This window comes from Balearica regulorum, chromosome 14 (assembly GCF_011004875.1).
Source record: "Balearica regulorum gibbericeps isolate bBalReg1 chromosome 14, bBalReg1.pri, whole genome shotgun sequence".
Lineage (NCBI taxonomy): Eukaryota > Metazoa > Chordata > Aves > Gruiformes > Gruidae > Balearica > Balearica regulorum.
In genome coordinates, this window is record NC_046197.1 from 8,799,810 (window position 1) to 8,824,367 (window position 24,558).

Consider the following 24,558-nt stretch of genomic DNA (forward strand, 5'->3'; position numbering starts at 1 on the left):
GCTTTAAGTAACTGAAAAAAGAATACAAGAAAAAGTCTCCATCACCAAAATGGTATCTCCATCTTACTTGATCTCAAAGGTCCTCAGCAACTCTTAAGACAAGTTCAGCATTTCAGTGATATCCTTACAGACTGGATCTTTTCCAGTGCCATGTAAATCATCATTACTAGTCATAACAAGATCAAAGTCTGATCTTGCTCCTGGTTTAAACTTTTCCAAAGTTAGTATTTGGGATGGGTTCAGGTCACTTCAGACAGTGATATCAAACACAAAGGACATACCTGATATATGCCCTTAAGCAAAGGATTCAGATCTACAAGAAAAATACTGACTCTGAACAGTTTTCAAAGCAAGTATATATGTTACAGAATCCAAGCTCTGCCTTCTCTTAGTCTTTACAAGTTCTCTTCATGCATAATCATCTCAATTTTGTCCTGTGACTAATAGAAATAGGAATCACTTCTACTGGAGCCTGTAGCAATTAACTTAAACTGGCTATGTAATAGAGAAGGACTTACAAGATGCTTTTACCCATTGGCTACATATTTTGAGCCAAAGTGGTCAAAAGAAGCCACTGAACACCAACACCTGAAGGCCTCCAAAGGCTCCACCTTCCATATGGCTTATGGAAATACTTTGGCTAACACAAAAGACAAACATGACATGCAGAGCTAAAAGTATGCCTTCAGCTCCATGAACCTCCCTCCAACTTCATTAACTAAGACTACCTCATCTATTAGAAAAGCATGAAATACCCACCCCAGTAAGTTGTTTGCACATTCCTTTTTCATCCTGGCATTCTTCATAGTCTGACTGCAAGAAAATACACATTAACTTTTCCCTCTAATTTTGTAGGTCGTTCAAGCACAATGGGCCCACCATGCTTTTAACTTCTTCCAAATTGCAATTAGAAGTAAATTTGATTTATCAATTGTGCTTTTCTTACATGCTTTGCAAAGTTATATTCAAAAGCACATGCTTGCAGTCAGATCCCAAACAACCAGTTACTAAATATATATAGACATCATTATAGACATGTTGATCCGATCAGTGCCTGTGTCTCTTGGAGCACAATGAGTACCACTTTGGGGCTAGAGGGACCTTATTGCATTTCTATACAGTAGTTTGCTAACACTAATAAAACTACAGTTAACAAAAAGTTATGAGATTCATGGCTTTGCTAACCCTAGAGAGACCAATTGCCTCTAGGCTTCTAATTTCTGTTCTTTTTAAACAACAAAAGATAAAAATGCCCTTGGCTGATATACTATTCACTGTAGTCACGGCGCAACAGCACACTGAATTCCTTAGTGCTGACTCTTATCCTCCATTAATGGAGCAATGAAACCCATTACAGATGCCTGCACTGTGCACGATGTACCAAAGGCAAACATCCTCACACCACAGCTGTCAGGTTGCAGGAGTGAGAAGCCATAATACTTGCTGTTACCATGGTGCTACCCGCTGCCAGAACATTACAAATAGGATGAATTATCTGATGTGCACTGAAGTCATTTTACTTAGCCTGCTAAGAGATTATTTTTATATGAATCTGAGCTCTCCTTACAGAAATTCAGGTGAGGATTTGAAGTGATTCTCACAACCAGAACGCTGTCAAAGAAGATGTTTTACAGAACGATAACCAACTGAAAAGGTACCTGCTCTGTGTACTTGGTTACAGTCCAGATTTTCCAATCACAGTACACAGTTACACTGCCCTATTAAGGCTTGTTCAAACTGAGAACAAACCACCAAGCAAGCACTTGTTTTCACAGCCATAGATTTAAAATCCCAAATCTCAGATCTTTGCAAGGAAGCACAACACACTACAACCAATTTTAATTAGGACTTTTGCTGTGCAGGGTAGTGTTCAGGCACCATTTTGAACTAAAGTTGCATCTATTCCTGACAATATCCCAACAGAAAATAAAGCTTTTAAGTATAAAACCCCACATATATCAACATTGAAACAGTTAGGGAAGTTGATTTTTCAGGCACCAGTGGAAGTCAGTGTTAATGCCTAACTGAAATGGTATAAGCAGTGCCAAATTCCCAGTAGCCATCCAGCCTGCATCACAGGAAGCCAGCACTTCATGGGCCAACATGGCTGGTTTTGCAGCTCTGAGGCTAAGAGGATCTTCTATTTAGAAAATGTAAACTATGTTTCTTCACTGTGACCTCCTCAACTCACTGCAGTCAGGAAGCTCAATCCACAGACTGTCTTGTCACAGCTTTGTACTCCATGCAAGTCACAGAACACACATTTCCTTTTAACCCCAGCCAGCTGGGTTGAAAAGTACATGAGATGGGGAAAATAAAGCCAGCTGAAACACTGATCTTTCTGATGAATGTTTACAAAAAGCTTTGTAAAAACAAAACCATGGACCTGCATTAACCAGAAATCCCAATGAGAACAAAAAGCCCCAGATGAATCACACTACTGTACGCATCACACTACAAAACAAAAATATTCCCAGTCACCTAAAATCTGGTGCTGAGAATTAACATCTAACCAAAATTGAAGTTAACTTCATCATTCATCTGCTATAGGGACTTCTTAACTCTAGGCTTTGTCACGGATGTGCCTGAAATTGGACATTTGCATTTTTGTATTTATTTTTAATCTTTTAAACCAAAAGGATCATTGCTAACATTTAAAAAAGCTAATTGATCTTTAAACATTAAGTATTAGCTTGCTGTAGCAGTAGTATAAAGAAAATTAATTTTTTGCATTGTGTTGCTGAATACAGATTTATATCCCATACACAAGATTCCTAGCAACCTTCCTGTTTTGGCTCAGAGATGGGCTACATGAAAAAACCATACCTTTTTGATATCAACTACTTACAGATAAAAATCTTGAAAACCTTGCTTGCTTCTTATTCAGACCTAACTGTGACTGGCTTACATTGCTATAAAAGACAATATTTGTAGAAAATCAGACAACCCCCCTCCAAAAGGGATCCTACAGAAAATGTTCTTCTGCACCCAGAACCAACTTTCATAATTTCAGAAAAAAGATTGGGGTGGTGAAGGAAAGGACAAAACCTATGACTCTTTCCCCAGACTTTGAAAGAATTCAATAATTTAAGTAAATATTATAATAGTGTGAACTCATATAGTTTTAGTATTATGTTCTGCACTGCAGCAGCATTCATTCTCATGCAGACAGACCAGCAATATTCCCACATCTGACTCACACTGTGCATTCTGCACACCCGTTCCACTGTCTACATAAGTAACAAGTTTCGGGGCTTCAAGATTGAAGTCTTATCAGTATCAAGAAGCCTATCTGAATCATTTAATTATCACCTTTACAAACATTATACAAATGCTTGTCCATTTTGGTATGAAATCCTACAACTAGCAAACAGGTTTTAAGTGTTTTGCATGTATACATGCACAGGGACATGGCACAAAGCTTATTTCTAGAAGTTTGAAGAATAAATCTGGGTGCTTGATCACAGTGATTAATTCAACAAAAATATTTTGCCACAGTAAGCTTCTATAACACATACAAAGTACCAGTGTCTCTCTCCAGACAAGATGTCTGTTTGTACATACAAAAAGCTACTGCCTACATTTATGTTGATTTGGTGTCATATTCTTCTGGGATCTCATACCACTTATCTGGAGTTTGGCATCCCAATGACTATTTTTACCTGTGTGGTTGTATAACAAGCAGCCACATGATGGCACTGTGTAACTAGTTTCAGTGCCTTTGTTACAGGCATTTTTCTGTAAAATTGGGCTTGAACTGTTTTCTCCCAGCTCATTTGAACCAGTAAAGACAAAAAGTCAAGGAAGGTGCATTTTGTTACTTTTTTATAGTTACTATGGCTTAACTCCTGTGGCTGGTAGGCTATACCCATCAATTTAAATCTCAGCTGAGATGGCCAAGTTATTTCAGAATTAAAATATATTAAAATGCAATTAAGGATCAGCCAAAGCCAGAAATCTTTATATAGAATTTCCTTAATCATATTTTTTCTGTTTAGTTTGTGTGTTGGTTTTGCATGGCAAGGTTTTGGTAGTGGGGGGGCTACAGGGGTGGCTTCTGCGAGAAGCTGCTAGAAGCTTCCCCTGTGTCTGATAGAGCCAATGCCAGCCGGCTCCAAGACGGACCCGCCGCTGGCCAAGGCCAAGCCAATCAGTGCCTCTGTGATAACATATTTAAGAAAGAGAAGAAACAGTTAGAGAACGCTTTTGCAGCTGGAGAGAGGAGTGAGAAGACGTAAGAACATCTGCAGACACCAAGGTCAGTGCAGAAGGAGGGGCAGGAGGTGCTCCAGGCACTGGAGCAAGATTCCCCTGCAGCCCGTGGTGAAGACCATGGTGAAGCAGGCTGTCCCCCTGCAGCCCATGGAGGGAGGATGAGGGGGTGTAGAGATTCCACCTGCAGCCCGTGGAGGGCCCCACGCCAGAGCAGGTGGAGGCACCTGAAGGAGGCTGTGACCCTGTGGGAAGCCCGTGCTGGAGCAAGCTCCTGGCAGGACCTGTGGATCCGTGGAGAGAGGAGCCCACACCAGAGCAGGTTTGCTGACAGGACTTGTGACCCCGTGGGGGACCCCATGCTGGAGCAGTCTGCTCCTGAAGGTCTGCACCCCGTGGGAGAGACCCACGTTGGAGAAGGCCGTGAAGGACTGTCTCCCATGAGAGGGACCCCACGCTGGAGCGGGGGAACAATGAGTCCTCCCCCTGAGGATGAAGAAGCAGCAGAAACACCGTGTGATGAACTGACCATAACCCCCATTCCCCGTCCCCCTGTGCCGCTGGGGGGGGGTGGAGGTTGAAGCCAGGAGTGAAGTTAAGCCCAGGAAGATGGGAGGGGTGGGGGGAGGTGTTTTTAAGATTTGGTTTTATTTCTCATTCCTCTATTCTGTTTTGCTTAGTAATAAATAAGATGAATTCCCTCTCTAAGTTCGGTCTGTTTTGCTCGTGATAATTAGAGAATGATCTCTCCCTGTCCTTATCTCAACCCACAAGCTTTCCGTTATACCTTTTCTCCCCTGTCTAATGAAGGAGGGGAGTGATAGAGCAGCTCTGGTAGGCACCTGGCCCTCAGCCAGGGTCAACCCACCACAGTTTGATATTCCTCTGAATTCTTTGAAGTTTCAAACCAAAGACAAGAAAATGGAGACAAAGACCAGCTATTATATAATTCATTACAATTTAACACTTTGACCAATACCCTGACAACTTTGAGGAAGAAACAGAATGTCTGTTCTCACTTCATCAGATGTCTGATAATTAAGAAACAGCAACAGCAAATTTCTAGTCTTAACATTAAAAGTCAGAATTTGCAACAGGTCAGTTCCCAAAAGGCCCATCTACCTCCTGTGAGTAAAAAGCATTAAGGAAATGAAACACATCTTCAGGAAGCATCCAAAACTAGGAAACAGTGAAAATGGGTATTCTCTGCTTGTTACCCTTTAGCAAGGGTGAAAGGAGCCTTCATTACTTACATCATCACAGCAGGGCAAATGCATTCCCTTCAGCACCTACAAAACAGACAATATATTGGAAAACACAAGGCCTCCTTTCCTGCCTGCATTTTTAGGTTTCCTAAGAACAGCAGCATGAAGGGAGTATGGTTACACATTCACATCTCTTCACATGCAGTCAGGTTGCAGCCACGTATGCCTCCAAGAAGCAAAACCATGGGATGCAGCACTGACCTACACCAAATTAACCCTGTTCCTCAGCTAGAACATTTTCATCTTTTAGTCGACTTACAATCATGAAAGCGTATTTCTTGTTACTTCAGACGCTACTGAAAGTGTGCTGAAAAGCTGGTCTTGCCACTGCTTGCAGTTACATATAGTGCCACAGTGAGTTAATGGTACATCTGACATGGCCATTCCTCCTGTTCAGAGCTCAGGTGCATCATGGAGACCAGAAAGGCCTTCTTCCTTAGGAGATGGGCAGAACACAGGCACAGCATTGACAGTCATTTTAAGGATGAGCTAAAAGCTGAAGGCAGCGCAGGCTGCTGTAGTCTGACTAGATCAGAGTACTGACCAGGAACCACAAAAGCATTTTAACTTTGGCGAATGCTGACTACCTCTACAACTGACTTGTTTTATGTGATGAAGAACTGAAGTTGAGGCCTTCACAATGCAAGAGAAGAGGTTATTGAACCTGTGTGCTTTAATTTGAAGGGTGGGGTTCCTCCAGCCTTTCCTCACAGAACACAAACAGCATCCAGCAACTAGAGCCACATAATGCTGTGACAATTAAGAGTAGTCTACAGCTGCATGAGAATCCAACATATAGGCAACCACTGAAGAAGAAACAAGTTAAAGAGAGGAAACATCAGAAGAGTACTAGCTCTAGTACTGAATTTACACTTATGGTTTAACCCCAGCCAGCAACTAAGCACTACCCAGCTGCTCACTCACTCCCCCCACAGCAGGATGGGGGAGAGAATTAGAAGAGTAAAAGTGAGAAAGCTTTTGGGTTGAGATAGAGACAGTTTAAGAGGTAAAGCAAAAGCTGAGCAGTCAAAGCAGAACAAGGAATTCATTCACCACTTCCCATTAACAGGCAGGTGCTCAGCCATCTCCAGGAAAGCAGGGCTCCAGCATGCCTAACAGTCACTTAGGAAGTGACATGCCATCACTCCAAACATCTTTCCTTCCCCCAGCTTTATATGCTGAGCACAACATCATATGTTATGAGATATCCCTTTGGTCAGTCAGGGTCAACTATCCCAGCTGTCTCTTCCCAACTTTTTGTGCATCCCCAGCCTACTCGCTGGCAGGGCAGTATGAGAAGCAGAAAGAGCCTTGACTGCATAAGCACTGCTCAACAATAACAAAGCCAGCTCTAATAGCAACACTGTTTTCAGCACAAATCCAAAATATAGCCCCATACTAGCTACTTTGGAAAAAGTTAACTCTTTCCCAGCCAAAATTAACACAACACTAGATATAAAGATCAGTTTTAAACCCTTGCATGTTTAATGGATAAAGTTATGTAAACAGTGAAGTCAGAAGGGCCTCTTAACTTATCATGACCACAGTCTAATCAGCAGGTACTAAGTCCTGGATATGGTTCACAACAGTGAATTAGTCTTGCTTAAAAGCTTATCCAGGCTCTGCTTAATTGCTTGTCAGATAGCCTCCTTTTTAAAGCACTCTTTCACTACATATATCTTGGGTCTACTGAAAATAGACAAGTCCAGTATTATACAGGTTAGATTAGCCTTTATTAAAATCTAGAACCACATGAAATTTAAACTCAATAAAAGCTTCAGAATATGCATTAAAGGTCATAATTTGGAGGTGGCATGTCAATGATCTCATCCAGGGTAGCAAGGAAGTCAGTAGTTGATTGTAGCAACTCTGAAAGTTAGAAATAGAGTAAATCAGTTTTTCATGAAACCCAGAATTTATATTCTCTAACATAAGCTAGCTCCCAGCAGATTAGCATAAGCTTCTTGTATGACCAAGGGAAATAGTTTGATTGCATAAGCCAGTTCCACCTAACTGATCAGTTGGCAATGCACTGCAAGAGATTGCTCAGCAATATCACTTTGAGACCACTACCTCTACTACTAGGGTTGACAAGTTAAATTCAGCTTGACTGTACACCAAAAGCTGTTTGATACTAGCATGCTATTGCTGTAGTTAGGACAGCAGTGGCAGTTCACTACTGAAGCCAACTACCTTCCCTCCCAAACCACTAACAAGCCTTGCATGTACTGAAACTCATGCTATGTTTCCACTTACTAGACTCCCATGAAATTTCTTCGATCTTCACAGGTGAAGGAACCATGTTCACGTATCTGTCATACGTACTTTCAAATACCATGAGGGGAACACCATGCAGGTTGATATTGCTTACTTTGTGCTCTTCAGGAAGATCAAAACTCTCAAAGTCTGTTTGAGAAAGACACACTAGTTTAGTAACAGTGTACAGCAGCAGCAGTAGCCTGGGAAGCTGCAAGTTCTCCAAGATTAAATGAAGTGGGAGCAGGTCCAAGACAATCCAACAATCTACTCTTATGGGGTATTTATTTGCAGTTACACTTTAGTTATCCATAAAATCCCACATACTAATACTTATCAAAAGAAGTATGACCAGCAGGTCAAGGGAGATGATTCTGTGCCTTTGCTCTCATGAGGTCCCACATTCCCACCTGGATTACTATATTCAGCTCTAGGGTCCCCAACATAAAAAGAACATGGACCTGTTGGAGCAAGTCCAGAGGAGGCCATGAAAACGATCATAGGGCTGGAGCACCTCTCCTGTGAGGACAGGGTGAGAGAGTTGGGGTTGTTCAGCCTAGAGAAGAGAAGGCTCCAAGGAGACCTTATAGAAGCCTTCCAGTACCTGAAGGGGCCTTCAAGAAAGCTGGAGAGGGACTGTTTACAAGGGCTTGCAGCAGTAAGACAAGGGTTAATGGCCTTAAGCTCAAGCAGGGTAGATTTAGATTAGATGAAGAAATTCTTCACTGCGAGAGTGGTGAAGCACTGGAGCAGGTTGCCCAGAGAAGCTGTGGCTGCCTCTGGATCCCTGGAATTGTTCAAGGCCAAGTTGGATGGGGCTTTGGGCAACCTGGTCTAGTTGAGGGTGTCCCTGCCCATGGCAGGGGGGTTGGAACTAGATAGTCCCTTCCAACTCAAACCATTCTATGATTCTATTATATCCTACAGCAGTAGGAATCTTTTCCGTTACAAATTACTATCTTGGCATACTTTGAGAGGGCTAGTCTTCAGTACTGCTTAGGTATTCTTTTGAATACTTGTCTACTAGTTCCTATTTAATGAATTAACCATGCACACAATAGCCTCTTATTTGGAACTAGTTTCCTGCCACCATAATAATGGACTCCAACTACTACATATAGGAGCACAGATATTGCAGTTAGAAATAAACAAGACAGAGATACTATTTCAGAAGACACAAGCATCCTTATGTTTAAGAAAGGACTCTAGAGAAATGCAATGCTAGCTTGTTTACCACAATAGCTTGGCCAAAGCCTTACAACAAATGTCACTCAAAAAGCCAGATTGTTCATTTAAATATTTATGCTATAGTTCTTACCTCTAGGATCAAAAGGAAACATATTTTCTATTTCTGGCCACTCTTCTTCAGCCACTGAATCACAGCTTTCTAATCCAGCAGTCTTTTCAGTAACCTTAAAAAGAAAAAGCCACATTATTTGAGCTGCTGTATTTTCCCCACTGTAGTGGCTTTCCTGTGCTATACAGGTCTACAGACAAGAATGGCTGCCATAGAGTCCTCAGTTATGCCTAAATTCTAATAACTTCAACACAAATAAGCTGGAAATAAGCCAATGCTTCAGCTGAGTTTGTGTAGTGCAGTATTATATATGGTGGCAACAAGTCACTGCACTAGAACATATATGCTCATAACACTGAACTCCTGATACTTAACAGATGAGCAAGACAAACTCAGACTATTTTCTTTAGAGCCACTTGCTTTGCCATTAGGTACCCCCTAAGCTGTTGTACTCCTTGTGCCTATGTAGGTGTACTGGTTTCAGCTAGGATACTTATTTTTCTTCTTAGTAGCTCATATGATACCATGTTTTATATTCATGACAAACACAGTGCTGATACACAACTGTTTTAGCTGTTGGTGAGCAGTGCTTACACAGAACCAAGGCCTTTTCTGCTTCTCATAACCCCACCAGAGAGTAGGCTGTGTGTGCAGAAGGAGTTGTGAGAAGACACAGCTGGAAGAGCTGATGCAAGGAATATTCTATATCATGTGACATCATGCTCAGCAATGAAAACTGGCAGGGAAATTTGCCAGGGCTACCATTGCTCAGGGACTGGCAAGGCATCAGTCAGCTGCTGCTGAAAAATTTGGTTTCTTTCCTTTGAGATTTTTAATAATTAAATTGTCTTAATCCAACCCATGAGTTCTCACTTTAACTCTTCCAATTCTCTCCCCCATCCCACAGAGTGGGGTGAGCAAGCAGCTGTGTGGTACTTACTGTTGTGGCTTAACCCTGGCAGGCAGTTAACTATGCATTTCCCTCATGTCCCTTAGAAGGGTGTTGTACTCACTTTGTTTGCAGTACAAGGCTGATTTTTTGGTCCTATCTTTTCCATCTTGCTTGTGATTCCTTCAGTTCTGTTCACATTTCCAAGAGCCTTTCTGACAGAGAGAGATGTGGCTGGAGATGTACTGATTTTTTTAGGAAGTGGAGTGTTAACTTGTGTTCTTTCAGATAAAACTTTTGCTGGGTGGGGCAGAGAAGAAAAGCAAACTTTAACACCATATCAACCTAACTCTTGCTTCAGTATGTGCGCTAGAAAACTAGTTGTCATAGAAATCATTGTTCATTTAATTCAGGAGTGTAAGCGCCATGTGTGACCAGAAGTACAGACTTATTTTCATTTTTATAGTAATTGATGATCTTAACAGAGTTGGTTGGATAAGTAGATACAGGAATAGAAAGCTATTACTGTTCAAAACAGTGATTAACAAAACATGATTTATGCACTTGATCCCCTACTAGCTTAGGGCACCATATACGCACAGGATCCTGAAGGGAGTCTTAGCTGATTCTTAGCGCCAACTTCACCATTCTCCTTATCAATAAGGATTAGCGTTGCCATCTTCTGGTTGATGAGACAACTCTGGAAAGCCCATACAGGAAAGAAGTCAGTTTTGTCATTTCTTCCACCACACTTTTTGAACAAACATTACAGACAATATAGTTGCCATGTGCTGGTCCCTAGAGGGGGAACAAATCCATGCTTCACAGCATTTCGTAGTAGTTTAGCTACAGAGCCTTATGTTTGACAGCATTATTAGTGCACACAGCAGGCCCTTAGCCCTAAAGGAACTTGTGTGAGTTTGGGGAAGTAGCAAGGTCTCTAGCAATCCTACAGAGCTTAGTCACCTCTTTGTGGTGTTTAACTGTTTCCTCAGCACAAGGAGAGAGTACATCTAGCTCAGCGATCCAGTCTTTAGTGCAACTTGTAGCACTTGAGCAGCCAAGAGTAATACCACAGTATAGTTATTTTACTAGCAGAGACATCTTCTCACCAGAAGACGAAGCCATTAGAGGACACCCTATACAAACATATTACTTCGCTACTGCTTTTCAGGCCCACCTGGGACACGAGATCCGAGCGCTCCCCCGCACTGTTAACCACAGCCGGGCAGCTCCCACCTGGAGCTTATCGCTGCCGCTACGGGCCACCCTCGCTCAAGAGGGGTCTGCGGGAAAAGCTGCTTTCAGTTAGCACAGCCTGAGGTCAAAAGCTTGAGCGCAAAGTCAAAGCAAGACTTGCGGCCGCAGATCTCGCACGCCCCCCGCTGAAGCCGCGTTCCGGCGGCAGCTCAGGAGCGCCCTCCCGCACCCGGGGAGACCCTGCCTGTCACCGCGTCGCGCCAACCGCCTCCCAGCCTGCCCGACCAGCCGACGGAGGGCTCACCTCGAGAGCTACGGGCAGCTCCGAGCGCCGAGGCAGGACAGCAGCCCCTACAAAGGGCAGGGTCAGACACGTTCCAAGTGCCGCAGGAGCGACCCAGGCCACAGAGAGCACAGCGCAGGACTCAGCACCCCCCCAACCGCGGCAGGTTTTAAACCGCCTCCGCATCGCCCATTGGCTGCCTCGATTAACGCGCAGCAGCCGATTGGCTCAGCAGCGCCGCTTCCGCCCCGCCTCACCTGCTCCTCCCCGCGGCTCCACCCTCTGCGTTTCGGGGGCGGGGCAGGCGCCGCGTTTCTATGGTGACGGCGTGGCACCGCCCCGGTAGTGACCGGTCCGTGCCGGGGCGTGGCTGGAGGCGGGGCGGCGGCGCACTGTGGGGTGGCAGTGCGGCCTAGCTGGTAAACAAGGCCGGCGGAGGTAGGGGGTGTCCGGGGGCGGCGGTGGGGATCGGCTGCCTGGGCGAGGGGCGGCCGCTGAGCAGCCGCTTTCGGCTCCGAGGAAGTATCTGCGTCCTCGTGGGCCGGGCCTGGGCTCCGGTGGGGCGCCGCTTCCGCGTTCCTCTCGCCTTCGGGGTACGCGTAGGCCCCGGTTTGCGCGTTGCGCGGGGCCCCGTCGGGCTGGCGGGGCCTTCCGGCAGCCGCAGCGTGTCCGCGGGCTCTGCCCGCCCTGCGGCAGTGGCTGAGGCCGTGTGCCCCTCCGCGCGGGCGGGGAAGGCCCGACAGAGCGTGTCCCGACGCCGTGTGTAGACCTGCTGCTCTTCGTCCCTGACCTGTGTCGTGTTAGAGAAGACAAACATTAATAAGAACTTTTTTTCCAGCACTGGTACTTATTTTTGTGAAAAGACATATGTCGAGAATGTATAATACAGTGCTACTGGTTTAACTGAATGATATAAAACCACGTTGAAGAACTGTGCTGTCAGATGGTATTGATCTGTAAGGCTTGTTCTATTTTCTTTTTTTTTTTTTTTTCCTTTTACAGAGAAAGAAACAAAATGGCATCAGGGACGGTAATGAACGCCACTTCTTCAGGAGGATCAAACGATGTGAGCTTGGAGGAGCCAAAGAAGATGACAAGGGAAGACTGGAGGAAAAAGAAGGAATTAGAAGAACAAAGAAAACTAGGAAATGCACCTGCTGAAGTGGATGAAGAAGGAAAGTAAGTTTTATGAAAGCTATGATTATTCTGAAGCTACTGGTTAAAAATGTCTTTTTTCCTGTTGCGATAACAGAATAACCATGAGGGTGATACATGATTTCTGCACGAGTCATTGTAGAAGTAAATAGTTGAACTTTGTGAGTTTGCTTTTAACATTCCAGTCATCCTCAGAAAACAGGTATTTTTTAAAAAAAATAAATGTAGGTTCAGTGTTTATCTACTGTGATCTACTGATGGTGCTGCTAAAAAGTCACATCTAGGCATGTACTTACAAGTGGTATTTTAAAAGTGACCAAAACGTAGTACTGGGGAACTTTACAGCATGCTTTATCTGTTCCCTCTTGCTTCTACAAGGCTCCTTGTTTCTGAGAAATGTTACTAATTTTGTGCTCAGTAACGGCACATAGAATAAGGTGTTTGATTTAGAGACAGGATTTTAGGTGAGTTAGATGGCAACAAAGTCTCAATGAAAGTTTGTGTTTATCTACACAAAATTAAATTAGACCTTATTTTGCAATGCATTGTGACAATTTCAGTATTTTATATTACATATAAAGCACTGAACTTTATTTCTTAAGCTAAGTTGTTGTGAGGTTTTTTCCCTATGCCGTGTATTAATTACACATTATCTCTTTTACAGAGATATCAATCCTCATATTCCTCAGTACATATCCTCAGTACCATGGTACATAGATCCCTCTAAAAGACCTACACTAAAGCATCAGAGACCTCAGCCAGAGAAGCAGAAACAGTATAGCTCCTCTGGAGATTGGTACAAACGAGGAGTTCAAGAGGTATGCGAAATATTTTTGTCATAAAATAAAGATTTGGGTTGATTTTATGAGGCAATAAGTAAAGAGACACTGACTCCCTTTAAAGACGTAACTCTGGTTACATGTTTTTGAGAGGAATAGGAGCTGGGAATTCTTATTCAGCAGGCAAGTCGCAGTGCATGGTAACAATCGTGATATGTGTTCTGGATTTGGGTAGACCACAGACACTTCAGTTGTATTGAAAAAAATTAATTAATTATTGGGAACATGAATATGAATCTTGTCACAAGTTTGTACAACGCTCTCTTTTTTTTTGTTTAGCATTCTATAGCAACTAGATATCGTAAAGGAGCTTGTGAGAACTGCGGTGCATTGACACACAAAAAGAAAGACTGTATGGAGGTAAACTTGACTTTTGTTGATGTTTTAATGCTTTTGAAAACAATGTGAATTCTAATCTTATTGAAAAATAGCTAACTATAGGTAAAATAAAAATTACTAGTTTTGAAAAAGCTTGTCCTGGTTTTGGCTGGGATAGAGTTAATTTTCTTCCTAGTAGCTGGTATAGTGCTGTGTTTTGGATTTAGGATGAGAATAATATTGATAACACACTGGTTGTTTAGTTGTTGCGAAGTAGTGCTTACATTAAGTCAAGGACTTTTCAGCTTCTCATGCTCTACCAACTGAGAAGGCTGGAGATGCACAAGAAGTTGGGAGGGCGCACAGCTGGGACAGCTGTCCCAAACTAGCCAAAGGGATATTCCATACTATATGACGTCATGCTCAGCATATAACTGGAGGGAAGTTGGCTGGGAGGAAGGGACCGGGCTGCCTGTCGGGTTAAACCACAACAAAGCTGTTTTGCAAAAGGTTACAACTATTGAAAGGTGGCTTGAAAATTTCTAAAAGAAATTCCTATGTAGGAAAAAAGAAGGGAAAAAATGCTACTAATCAGGATTTTGCTTATCAATTCGGTTCGTGATAAGCACTGCAATAATAGGTGAAAATGTTAAGCTCTTCATGTTAATTTGCTTTAACTCAAGAGCTGCTGTGCCTGTGCTTCTGTTTCATGTCAGCTAGAAGCCATCCCCTGAAACTGTGTTTTAATTGCATTCTTAATTGTGGAAAATAGAGTTAAAAATTGGTGGGGTTTGGAGTCTGTTCCACAACTTTAAAATACAGAAATGAACTCCTTGCATTTCTTTACAATTCACGGGCTTATAGTGCTGAATTTAACTGGCTTTAGAAGAGCTCAGCTGATACTATTTTTTAAAGGGATATCTGAGTGAGTTAGTGTATTTTAGTCTAAAGGACTGATTCAACCTTTTTTTTTTTTTTTTCCTTTCAGAGACCCAGGAAAGTTGGAGCAAAGTACACAGGCATGAATATTGCACCAGATGAACATGTGCAGCCCCAGCTGATGTTTGATTATGATGGAAAGCGAGATCGTTGGAATGGTTATAACCCAGAAGAACACATGAAGATTGTAGAGGAATATTCCAAGGTTGATTTGGTATGTAGGCGCTATGGTTTACTGGGGAAAGGTTCAGTGTTTGGCCTGGCTGAGAGGAGGAATGTTTGTTATGAGCACATGTGTCTCCATTCGTGGAGTAATCAAAACCTGCATAGACACGGTCCTGGGCAACCTGTTGTAGGCAAGCCTGCTCTGAGCAGGAACATTGTCCTTGGTGGTCTCCAGAGCTACCTCCAACATCAACTGTTCTGTGGTTCTATGGTATCAAACACATACAAAAATTCACTATGTGCTGCTCTAGCATCTCACTTCAGATGCTAAACTTTGGTACTTGGATGAAGCATAAATGCTTGCAGCATCAGTCATGAAGTACCTTAAGCACTGAAGTTCCTAACTAGATTATGAGGACACAATAATAATACGTGTTTGTTCTTAAAACACTATTGAACTAAAATAAGCTATCTTTTTCTTAAATTGGGATGCACATAGTAATGGTGTAGCTTCATAAACTCTAGCAAACTGTTTTATTTAACAGTATAATATAAAATACTAAAATTGTTAGCGTATATATAGCTTCCTTTCCTTGAAACTCAAAAAAGCAATGTGGTAAAGTATAGGAGCAGAGGAGAGAACCTCTAGGCTGCTGATTTTTTTTACGAACACCCAGCAAATTAAAACCTCATTTTTTTTATAATAAGGAATACATTTAAATGACAGCAGTCACAAGAGGTGCTTATGAAAAGTATTACTACACACTTGCTATTAAAAAGAAATATTAAAACAAGTGCATTTTCATGATACGCAGGCCAAACGTACACTGAAAGCCCAGAAGCTTCAGGAAGAGTTAGCATCAGGAAAGCTGGAGCAAGTGGTAAGTAAACAAAACCCTAATTTATTTTTGTTTAGGCCAAATAAAAATGCAACAGGTTACTTCTGCTGTCTGATGCTTTTATTCTCTATACAGGCTCTGCTATTGTTTTTTATGCACTTCAGTAATTTAAAGATTTTCCTAGCGCCAGCATATTCTGTGTCACATTCAAGAATTTGAAGCGTCTTCTTTCAAATGAGAGTGGCTTGGTTTTCCCCTTATGGGCAAAAATTCTATGTGACTATTATTATTGCTAAAATTAATGACATGGATTTTTAGGTCAGAAAAACTTGTTTTCCATGTAGGTTTTTTTTATGTACTGAAATGCTTTTTTGTATTTAAAGATTGTTGCGTCTGACTCATGTTGAGGTAATGACTGTTACATGACTGTGGATTGTTTTAGTAATGCTTAGCATAAATTGGAATAGGAAGGTATTTTCTTTATCTTAGAACAAAACTTGTTTCTTCTTCAGTCATTGCTATGACTATTTACAGTGTCTCTAGTTACTTGAAGTCTAAGCATATGTATTTCTCTCTGGCTTACAATTCTGCAGTTTGCATCTTCCACTAACTTCTACGAGCTCCTCTTATAAAATTCTGATCTTAAAAGGCATTTCTGATAATATTCTGAGTTTATAAAGTAGGGAAAAAGTAGAGACTGCTCCTGGTCAGAAGTAGCTTTTTAATAATCAATAGCGTAAGAAAGAAAGCACCAAGCAAAAGACTACCTACAGTTGGGCCTCTGTCTTCCAGAGGTTGTCACGTTGCATTTTGTCACTAGATGGCAGAGTGAACTTAATCTACGACCCAGCACAAACTACAGCGTTCTGATCTTCCCAATAGAAAAGATTCTTTCTGGTTTTGATGTCTCTTTTCACCACAAGGCAATGTTGTTGGCTTCATATACTTAGTCCTTACAAAATGGAGCTGAAAGAAGAAAACTGTATATTTGAAACATAAGTACTATCTCTGATGGAGAGGGCTAAGACTGATGCTACTCGCTTCTGATTTGTGCTCAATATTCCTGTCAATCCTGATGAAATACTTGCATATGCATATCTTCTTTTTTTTTTTTAAGCTTTTAGAGTTGAATCTTGGTTATATTTGCATGAGATTAAATATTCTGGTCTAAACCATTAGTGTTCAAGGGCATAACAAGCTCTAAATACAGTGACAGCTCTAGAATTTGCTGTTCTTGCAAAGGCTTGGAAATTTAGTTGGGAATACAGTGAAAAGGTCTCCAACATGTGTCTGTAATAGAGACGCTTACAAGCTCTTTCCTAGAACATTCAAAATATAGCAGTCTTTGTGCATGTCGTGCCAGAGGTAAATTGTATTTTGCATCCAGCATCAAAGCTCTGCTTTGATTGTCCTTTATTTCCCTGCCATCTTTGCGCTCTCCACTATCTTGTCTTCTCTGCTGATGTGCTCTTTGTTTGCTGCAGAACTCCCCAAGACACCAGTGGGGAGAAGAGGAACCAAATTCACAGACAGTAAGATGATTACCCACTGCATCACACCATGGGCAGGAAAAAGGACCTGTAGTTAGTGCAACAGAGAAACAAGGGTGGCATAAGGGTTTCAGTGTCGGGTTCGTGCCACTAGCTGCCTGTTCTTTTGGGCAGAGGTTGTTGGATTTCATAGAGGGGTTTTGGTTTTAACTCCTGTGTGTCGCCAAACGTTAGAGATGCAAGCACGTAACTAGTTTTTAATATGTGGTATATTTTGCCCAAGATAAGTTTTCTTAATATCATCACATGTTTTTGTAACTGTTTCCATGTGAGGAAGTGGAAATCCTTTAACAAGAGTGTTTCTGAAAATTGTTGAATGTTAGGTTAGTATGTTACTAGCATGACAGCACACTTAAGCCCAAGTAAATGATGCTAACTTGTAACTACATGGATTGCAGAATTTTTAGTGAAACCACTAAAGTCAGATTCTCGTACTTGTCTCTAGAGTGACTGTCCTCTTTTGTTTAGAAGTTTACCATCTCTTCTCAGGAAAGAGATCATAACAGTGAAGATGAAGATGAAGATAAATATGCAGATGACATTGATATGCCTGGGCAGAACTTTGATTCTAAAAGACGTATCACAGTTCGAAATTTACGTATTCGGGAAGATATTGCAAAGGTGAGTAAAGAATTCTTTTCAGATGTTCTTTTGTATTCATGAGAGTTAATTTCAAAGAAATTACACGCTCAATTATTGAGTTTGTGTATGGGTCTTGGGGTTTGGAGGTTAAGGCCTCTTCTCAGTTCTATTCATGCTCATGTTACAACTTTGTCAAGGTCATCCTTTTACACAGCTATATCTTTTTAAAATGCATAAGCTGGGGGAATACAGTAGCAACTTCAGTTCTTTTAAAATCATAAATATCAAATATCTTGTATACTGTTTTCTTTCCCTAGTACTTGAGGAATCTCGATCCAAACTCTGCTTATTATGATCCCAAAACAAGAGCAATGAGGGAGAACCCGTATGCCAATACAGGCAAGAATCCAGATGAGTAAGTTAAAACAGGGTCATGCTTGTATATCGAACAAAACTCTGCTAAAAATGAGTTTAATAGTTTTGTATTTTCCTTTATCCGTATGTCCTTTTAATAATGAATCTGTAGTCAGTTATGGATAGAAGTAGTAGTAAACATGGAAAGAAATTGTTTTGTTTAGCAGCACTTTTTGTTTTAGTATATTAAAGTGGTATTTTAGTAATACTGGCCCTTAATCTTCAGGTTTAGTGTAATAACCTGTACAGCGATTACAACACTTTGCTGTGTCTAGAGGTGATACCTATAAACAATAATGATGTTTACGTAAAGTACTTCAGTAACCAAATCTTACATTTCATCCGTTGTTTGTTGGAAGGCATTCAGCACTGGAGATTAGCATGGAGCATCTGTGGTACCTAACTAAACATCTGAATTAGGAGCAAAAACTCCTCATGTATTAATGGGGTCTGCATAGAAAAGGTCTGAAAGATTTGGCATCGTCTAGATAGACAACTTAATTAAAGAATGCCATGGGCTTGCTTTTGGCTGCATGTAAGGCTGTCTCATTTGTGACCCTGCCGTGACCTGTGTGGTGCTGTGGACACACAGAGTAGACGGGCTGTGAGTAGAAACATTTATTTAGAGTACAGTAATTGAATTAGCTCACTGCCTGAAATAGAATGACAGTGGCTAAATGCTAGCAAATAATGCTCTTTCTACCTCCCCTTGCCCCCAGCTAGAATAATGCCAGTCAGGTTTTTTTGGTTTGTTTTTTTTTTAAGATTCAGATGCTTTCACTTCTGTCCAGAGTCATAATTTGACCTTTGTTGAATCTGTGTTCCTGCCACAGCATTGCAGACTGTAAATTTTTCAGAGTGGGAGATGAAAAGCATAGGAAATTGTATTGTTAACATTATTTGATTTCTCAACCTGTGTTTCATATACTCATTGTGAATCTTTTCAAGGGGTGCATAAAAGGTAACTGAAAGTAGTAAAGCTGTTACCAGGCTTTAACCCAGTAAAATACACTGGGTCTGGGCAGAAGGAGAGATTCACAAATCCAAAAGCTGGGAATCACTATGCTAGAATACTACCTACCATTCATGCGTATTTATTGTGCAATTAGATCCAAGTTTGAGTCATGGTGCTTGGTATCCAGACAAAGCTCCAGGTCTGTGTTACATTTCCATATAAACATAGGCATCAAGTATTCTGATGTTGCCATCTAATACTTTCATGACTCTATGGGGAGCCTAGACTTTCATGTCTTGAGTTGAATGCTCCTTATTCTCCCTCCATTCTTAACTCTCAGGGCAGAAAGGAGAATTTTTGCTTTCCTGTTGGTGTTCTATGATTGTATTTAAAAAGAAATCACATTACTTGAATGCTAAGCATCATATTGTTCTTTTCTGCAGAGTTGGTTATGCGGGTGACAACTTCGTTCGCTACACTGGAGATACCATTTCAATGGCACAGACTCAGTGTAAGTGGGGTTTGGTTTTTTGGGGCTTTTTTTTAAGGAAATGGACTTAAAAGACTTAAGGCAATGGTTCTTTCTTGCAGAAGAGAAATAAACCTTTTTAGAGTGCGGCTTTCTTTCAAATTGCTACAGAATTAAAGATCATAATTTGAATGCACATGTTAGTTTTGGAATAAATATTGAGTGAAACCTCTTGTGTACGCAGTGTTTGCTTGGGAGGCTTATGACAAAGGCTCTGAAGTTCATCTTCAAGCAGACCCTACAAAATTAGAGCTACTTTATAAATCCTTCAAAGTGAAAAAAGAAGATTTCAAGGCACAGCAGAAGGAAAGCATCCTAGAGAAGGTAATAGACATTTGGTTTTACTTAATAAGAATTCTGTTGAGTTTGAAGTTTGGGTCTTAGGGAACAAATAAGATTACTAATGCTGTGTGAAAATGCATCAGCTGTTGGCAGCAGCTTAGATTTATAAAAAGATTTTTATATCTATACACACTATCTTGTTAATTGGATTCATTATGTTATTTAATATAGGAACCATTGAAGATCTGCTGGTATTTCTTTGGATTGTTGGGAGCTCTTCCCTTAACTGTCAGAATTTCTCCAGTGAAAACTCTGACAGCAGTATGTAGGAGGAGTGGGAATTTAGATTTTATTTTTTTTAAATAATACAAGTGATTGAAAAAGGGTTTTTGCTGTTTAAAAGTGGTATCTTCTGTAAAATACCCAAGTAACTGTCTCCCAAAATGATTTTTAAATTTTCTTTTCTCTTAAATGTGAAAAGAAGAATTTTCAGACTCAAGTTTTGGGCACAGTCTTCTAGATAAATATTTATTTTACACTTTACTACTGTTTTTTTGCACAACTGATAACTAACTAATCCATTTAGATTCTAACCACGTTAGCATTCAAGTTTGGAGGGGGACAGGAAGTACTGCTCTACTTATGCCAGAGGCTTTTGGTTTGGTCTGAAAACTTTTCCCGCTTTGAGCGAGGAATATCACTGTTGGAACCCTCCAGGGATTTAAAAAAACAAAAACAAAACCACCAAAAAACCCCGGAACAACAAACAAACAAAAAATAGACCACCAAAAAAACTCCACAGTGGCCGCAGGAGGAGCTGCATTTCTCTGTTAACTATTCACTAAAGATTAAACTGTCTCCATCCACTTCAGAAGGTACCGAAGGTGAAGATGTTGAAATGTATGCTTAACTACATGAAAGGTGGGGGATTTTGCAAAACTATTATATGTCATTTCTATATGCATTTTAGTATGGAGGACAAGAACATCTAGATGCCCCACCAGCTGAACTGCTGTTAGCTCAAACAGAAGATTACGTGGAGTACTCTAGACATGGAACAGTCATCAAAGGACAAGAGAAAGCTATTGCTTGCTCTAAATATGAAGAGGATGTAAAGATCAACAACCATACAGTAAGCCCTAGCTTATGCAAAAATTATAAAAAAAACCAGATTGCTTCCCTTTGGAAGGGAATGGGGTGTGGTAGTATACAGTACAATGCAATTAATACAGCAAATACATTTCTTCTGTCTCAAATGTGACAGTCTCCTTTTTCTACTAAGGATGAATTTCAAGTTGCCATGGTTGCAATGTGAATTTGAGGAGTTGCGATGGCAATCTTAAACTGAAGGGGAAGTTACTGTATTTCCCTTTGACTTTGAATATGAGTTGACCACATCCTGTTGCTTTTCTTTTTTTTTTTTTGAAACTGCACCTGTAAGGCTAATGTCAAATTGCAAAAGTATTTCTCCTAACTTTCCCTTCTAGCTTGTTTGAATAACTTGCTTATCAGCCTATAACCTCAAGAATAAATTGCAGCCTGCCTCTTACGCAAGTATTGTGGACATAACTGCTCTGGTGTCTTCTCTTGCAGTGCATTTGGGGTTCGTATTGGAAAGAAGGCAAGTGGGGTTACAAATGCTGCCACTCATTTGTCAAATACTCATATTGTACAGGGGAAGCTGGGAAAGAAATTGCTGTAAGTATTGTCTTATTTAGTCACTTGGAAAGGGCTAAAAAGCATTCATCTTCCTACCTAAGTTTCCGACTGTTTTGCTTTTGGGGGGGTGTTGGGTTTTGGGTTTTGGTGGGGTTTTTTTGTCCTTCCCCTTTCAAATATGCTTAGTAAATGGGTATCCTTCCTCTTGTCTATTGTATAGAATACTGAAGCAAGCTTACTGGAAGAGCAACCCGGGGAGGAAGAACACATGACAAAACCCAAAACACTGATGGAGGTAGGTTGTTCCCATTTCTCAGGAAGGCAGATAGTTTTCCTCAGCATTTTAAGAGGTGGAAAGATATGTATAACTACAAATTATGTAAGTCATAATGAGTTTGAAAATGATTAGACTGTCTTATTAGATCATTAACTTCTCTATTGAAAACTAAGCTCTCAAATAGCATTAACAGATGCTTAGGACTTAATGGCTTGAACATTACTAATGTTTGCAAGATGAATCTTAACAGTAGCTGGTTTTCCACCTTACAGATCCACCAAGAGAAACAGAAAGAGAAGAAAAAGAAGAAGCACAAGAAGAGCTCAAATTCTGACAGTGAGGGTGAAGAGAAAAAGAAGCAAGAAAAACTTAAAAAGGTGTGCTATATTCTTCAGTGGTTTTGTGGCAAAAAGATCTTTTACAACAATGTCGGTTCTATGAAGTCTGTAATGCAGTTCTTGTGGTATTCCGTGGGATGTTCTTTGATGCTAATTTTGAGCTAAAACATTTAAAATGCTGTTAGATGTTCTAACGTGCATTCTGTATTTCTCGGGCAATAAATATTTAGTTTTGGAATAATTAGTTTAGAAGATTTAGAACACTTCCTTTCTAGGTACCTATTACAGCTATAGAGCTATAAAAGACATTGCAGAACACAATGATTTGGGTACTGAAGAAAGATGGAGAGATCAAAGGCATTGTCAAAGCTTAACTTAGCACTTTTTATCCCAGACCTGGGCCCAGTCTCACAGTTGATGCAATAAATCCATCTGCCAAGCTGTCTACCAAATGCTGCTGAACAGCCCTTCCACAAGCACAGCAGTCTGCCTCTGGCTATTCAGAGTGTGAAACTAATGTTAAACTATGGTTAATTGAAGCATTGTACAAATGCAGCTTCTTTTCAGTAGCAAGAAGGAGCAACAGTAGCAGTTTGAGGAATGGGAAAACATGTATTTCAAAAAGCATTAAAAAAACCCAAAATGCAAAAAACACACCCTGACTGAAACAACTCACCAGCAAACCAACCCAAACCCCGGAAAGCACTTGCCTGCTTATCTGCTTTTGCACTTGCTTGATCACGATTACATTTTAGGTAAAGCCAAGGAGTTTCTTACTTGGTTTGGAGAGTTGGAAAGAGATTGAAGTATCTTGTTTGCTAAATATCATTTTACCATGACTTTATGTTAAAACACTAAAAAAATTAAATTAAGTGTGCTGCGGGTGGGCTGGACAGATGCATGTTGCTTAACCCGCCATTCTACCTGCTGCTTGTTCATTATACTAGAATCTAATACAAACTTTCATTGTTCTTTTTGCTTAACTTCCATTGTGGGTTTTTTTGTTAATTTGCTTTCATTTCAGGCACTAAATGCAGAAGAAGCTCGTCTTCTCCATGTTAAAGAAATCATGCAGTTAGATGAGAGGAAGAGGCCATACAACAGCCTATATGAAACCAGGGAGCCAACCGAAGAGGAAATGGAAGCTTATAGAATGAAACGTCAGAGACCTGATGATCCCATGGCCTCTTTTCTTGGACAGTAATCACAGTGAAAATCATTCCAACACATGAAAGTTTTTTCATACTTGTTTACAACTCTGTAGACACTTGCTTACAATCCACATGTCTAATTAAAGTGCCATAAATGAGACTTTTTTTGGCACCAAAAAAATTGGTGAAAACTTCTTTCAACAGACATAAGCTGTCTGATACAGCAATTTTATATGTGTGTGTTTATATATATACAGTCACAAATATATATACACATATATATGATTATATGTGTATATATATAAAGTACATACACTTACTCTGTAAATTCTTTATTGGGAGAGAAAAGATCTGATGCTGGCTGGAATTCTAGGTTCATTTGGCCAACTAATATATGCATGAAGTCATGCTACGTTCAGTAAAACTGACTACTCAAAAGAAGGGGTCAGCAGGTGTCAATATAGAAAGAAATTGTTGAAAAAAAATTGGTACAGCTACTGAAGCCTCTTTGTAAAGGGAGTTGCCTGTTAAATGGGTTTAAAAGGAGAAACAGTTTCTTTCTTGATCGCTTTGTAGTAAGTTATTTTGGAAATGTAAAAACTGATTGTTTTGTACAGTTTTGGTTAAATTAATATAAAGGTCTTAAATGCCATCCAGCCTTTTTACTGAAGAGGTTTCTGCAGATGCTAACATACAAATTTCAGTTGCAAAGTTCTTTGGTTTTCTGTTTGATAGCAGTATTCATCTTAACCCCTGTAACTTGAAGAATCCTGTTACACAGTGTAATACCAACTGTCAGGCTCTAATACCTTGTGATCATGTGAAGCAGCATCTGCTTTGTGTTTTGCAATATTAGTCCTTCAACTGAGAGCTTTCCCCTTTAACTATTAAAAGTTGAAGAAATGGGTGAAAAACTTCACAGCATGGCTTCAGAGTTGGAAGGCTTGAGAATTATTTCTGTTATAGCCTAAGCTGTCTTATTTAACATGGCTTTTATAACCACATTTAATGTGCTTATATTAATGGTAGGACAAGGAAGACTCCGTAACCCTGTCTTTTCTTCTGAAAATTAAGAACTTGATTACAATTTACATTTTGTTGACAATGAAGTTAAAGTTACTGGAAGAAAATGAAACAGTATGTTATGCCTGTAACATGTTGTAC

The 24,558-nt window shown here is 40.6% G+C and overlaps 2 protein-coding genes across 5 annotated transcripts; one reads left to right on the forward strand and one right to left on the reverse strand.

The window, feature by feature from the left end:
* Positions 1 to 7,188: 7,188 nt before the first annotated feature.
* Positions 7,189 to 11,607, reverse strand: PTTG1 (PTTG1 regulator of sister chromatid separation, securin). Of its 2 annotated transcripts, XM_075766868.1 has the most exons (6): positions 11,424 to 11,607; positions 10,520 to 10,619; positions 10,044 to 10,219; positions 9,052 to 9,145; positions 7,734 to 7,883; positions 7,189 to 7,346 (listed from the first exon to the last, which is right to left on the reverse strand). In XM_075766868.1, the coding sequence occupies exons 1-6, from the start codon at positions 11,586 to 11,588 to the stop codon at positions 7,267 to 7,269; spliced, it is 765 nt and encodes a 254-aa protein (XP_075622983.1). In that variant the 5' UTR covers positions 11,589 to 11,607; the 3' UTR covers positions 7,189 to 7,266. The 2 variants fall into 2 exon arrangements, with proteins under 2 accessions (XP_075622983.1, XP_075622984.1); XM_075766869.1 differs by lacking the exon at positions 11,424 to 11,607 and having other exon boundaries at positions 10,044 to 10,134.
* A 164-nt stretch (positions 11,608 to 11,771) lies between these two features.
* Positions 11,772 to 24,044, forward strand: SLU7 (spliceosome associated SLU7). Of its 3 annotated transcripts, none has more exons than XM_075766866.1 (16): positions 11,772 to 11,840; positions 12,405 to 12,581; positions 13,222 to 13,375; positions 13,676 to 13,756; positions 14,703 to 14,867; positions 15,634 to 15,699; positions 17,142 to 17,189; positions 17,697 to 17,828; positions 18,107 to 18,204; positions 19,602 to 19,669; positions 19,872 to 20,011; positions 20,940 to 21,101; positions 21,563 to 21,667; positions 21,849 to 21,923; positions 22,178 to 22,282; positions 23,268 to 24,044. In XM_075766866.1, exons 2-16 carry the CDS (start codon positions 12,418 to 12,420, stop codon positions 23,445 to 23,447), a joined length of 1,743 nt encoding a protein of 580 aa, XP_075622981.1. In that variant the 5' UTR covers positions 11,772 to 11,840; positions 12,405 to 12,417; the 3' UTR covers positions 23,448 to 24,044. The 3 variants fall into 3 exon arrangements, with proteins under 3 accessions (XP_075622981.1, XP_075622980.1, XP_075622979.1); XM_075766864.1 differs by lacking the exon at positions 11,772 to 11,840 and adding an exon at positions 12,139 to 12,245; XM_075766865.1 differs by lacking the exon at positions 17,142 to 17,189 and having other exon boundaries at positions 11,773 to 11,840.
* Positions 24,045 to 24,558: the final 514 nt, after the last annotated feature.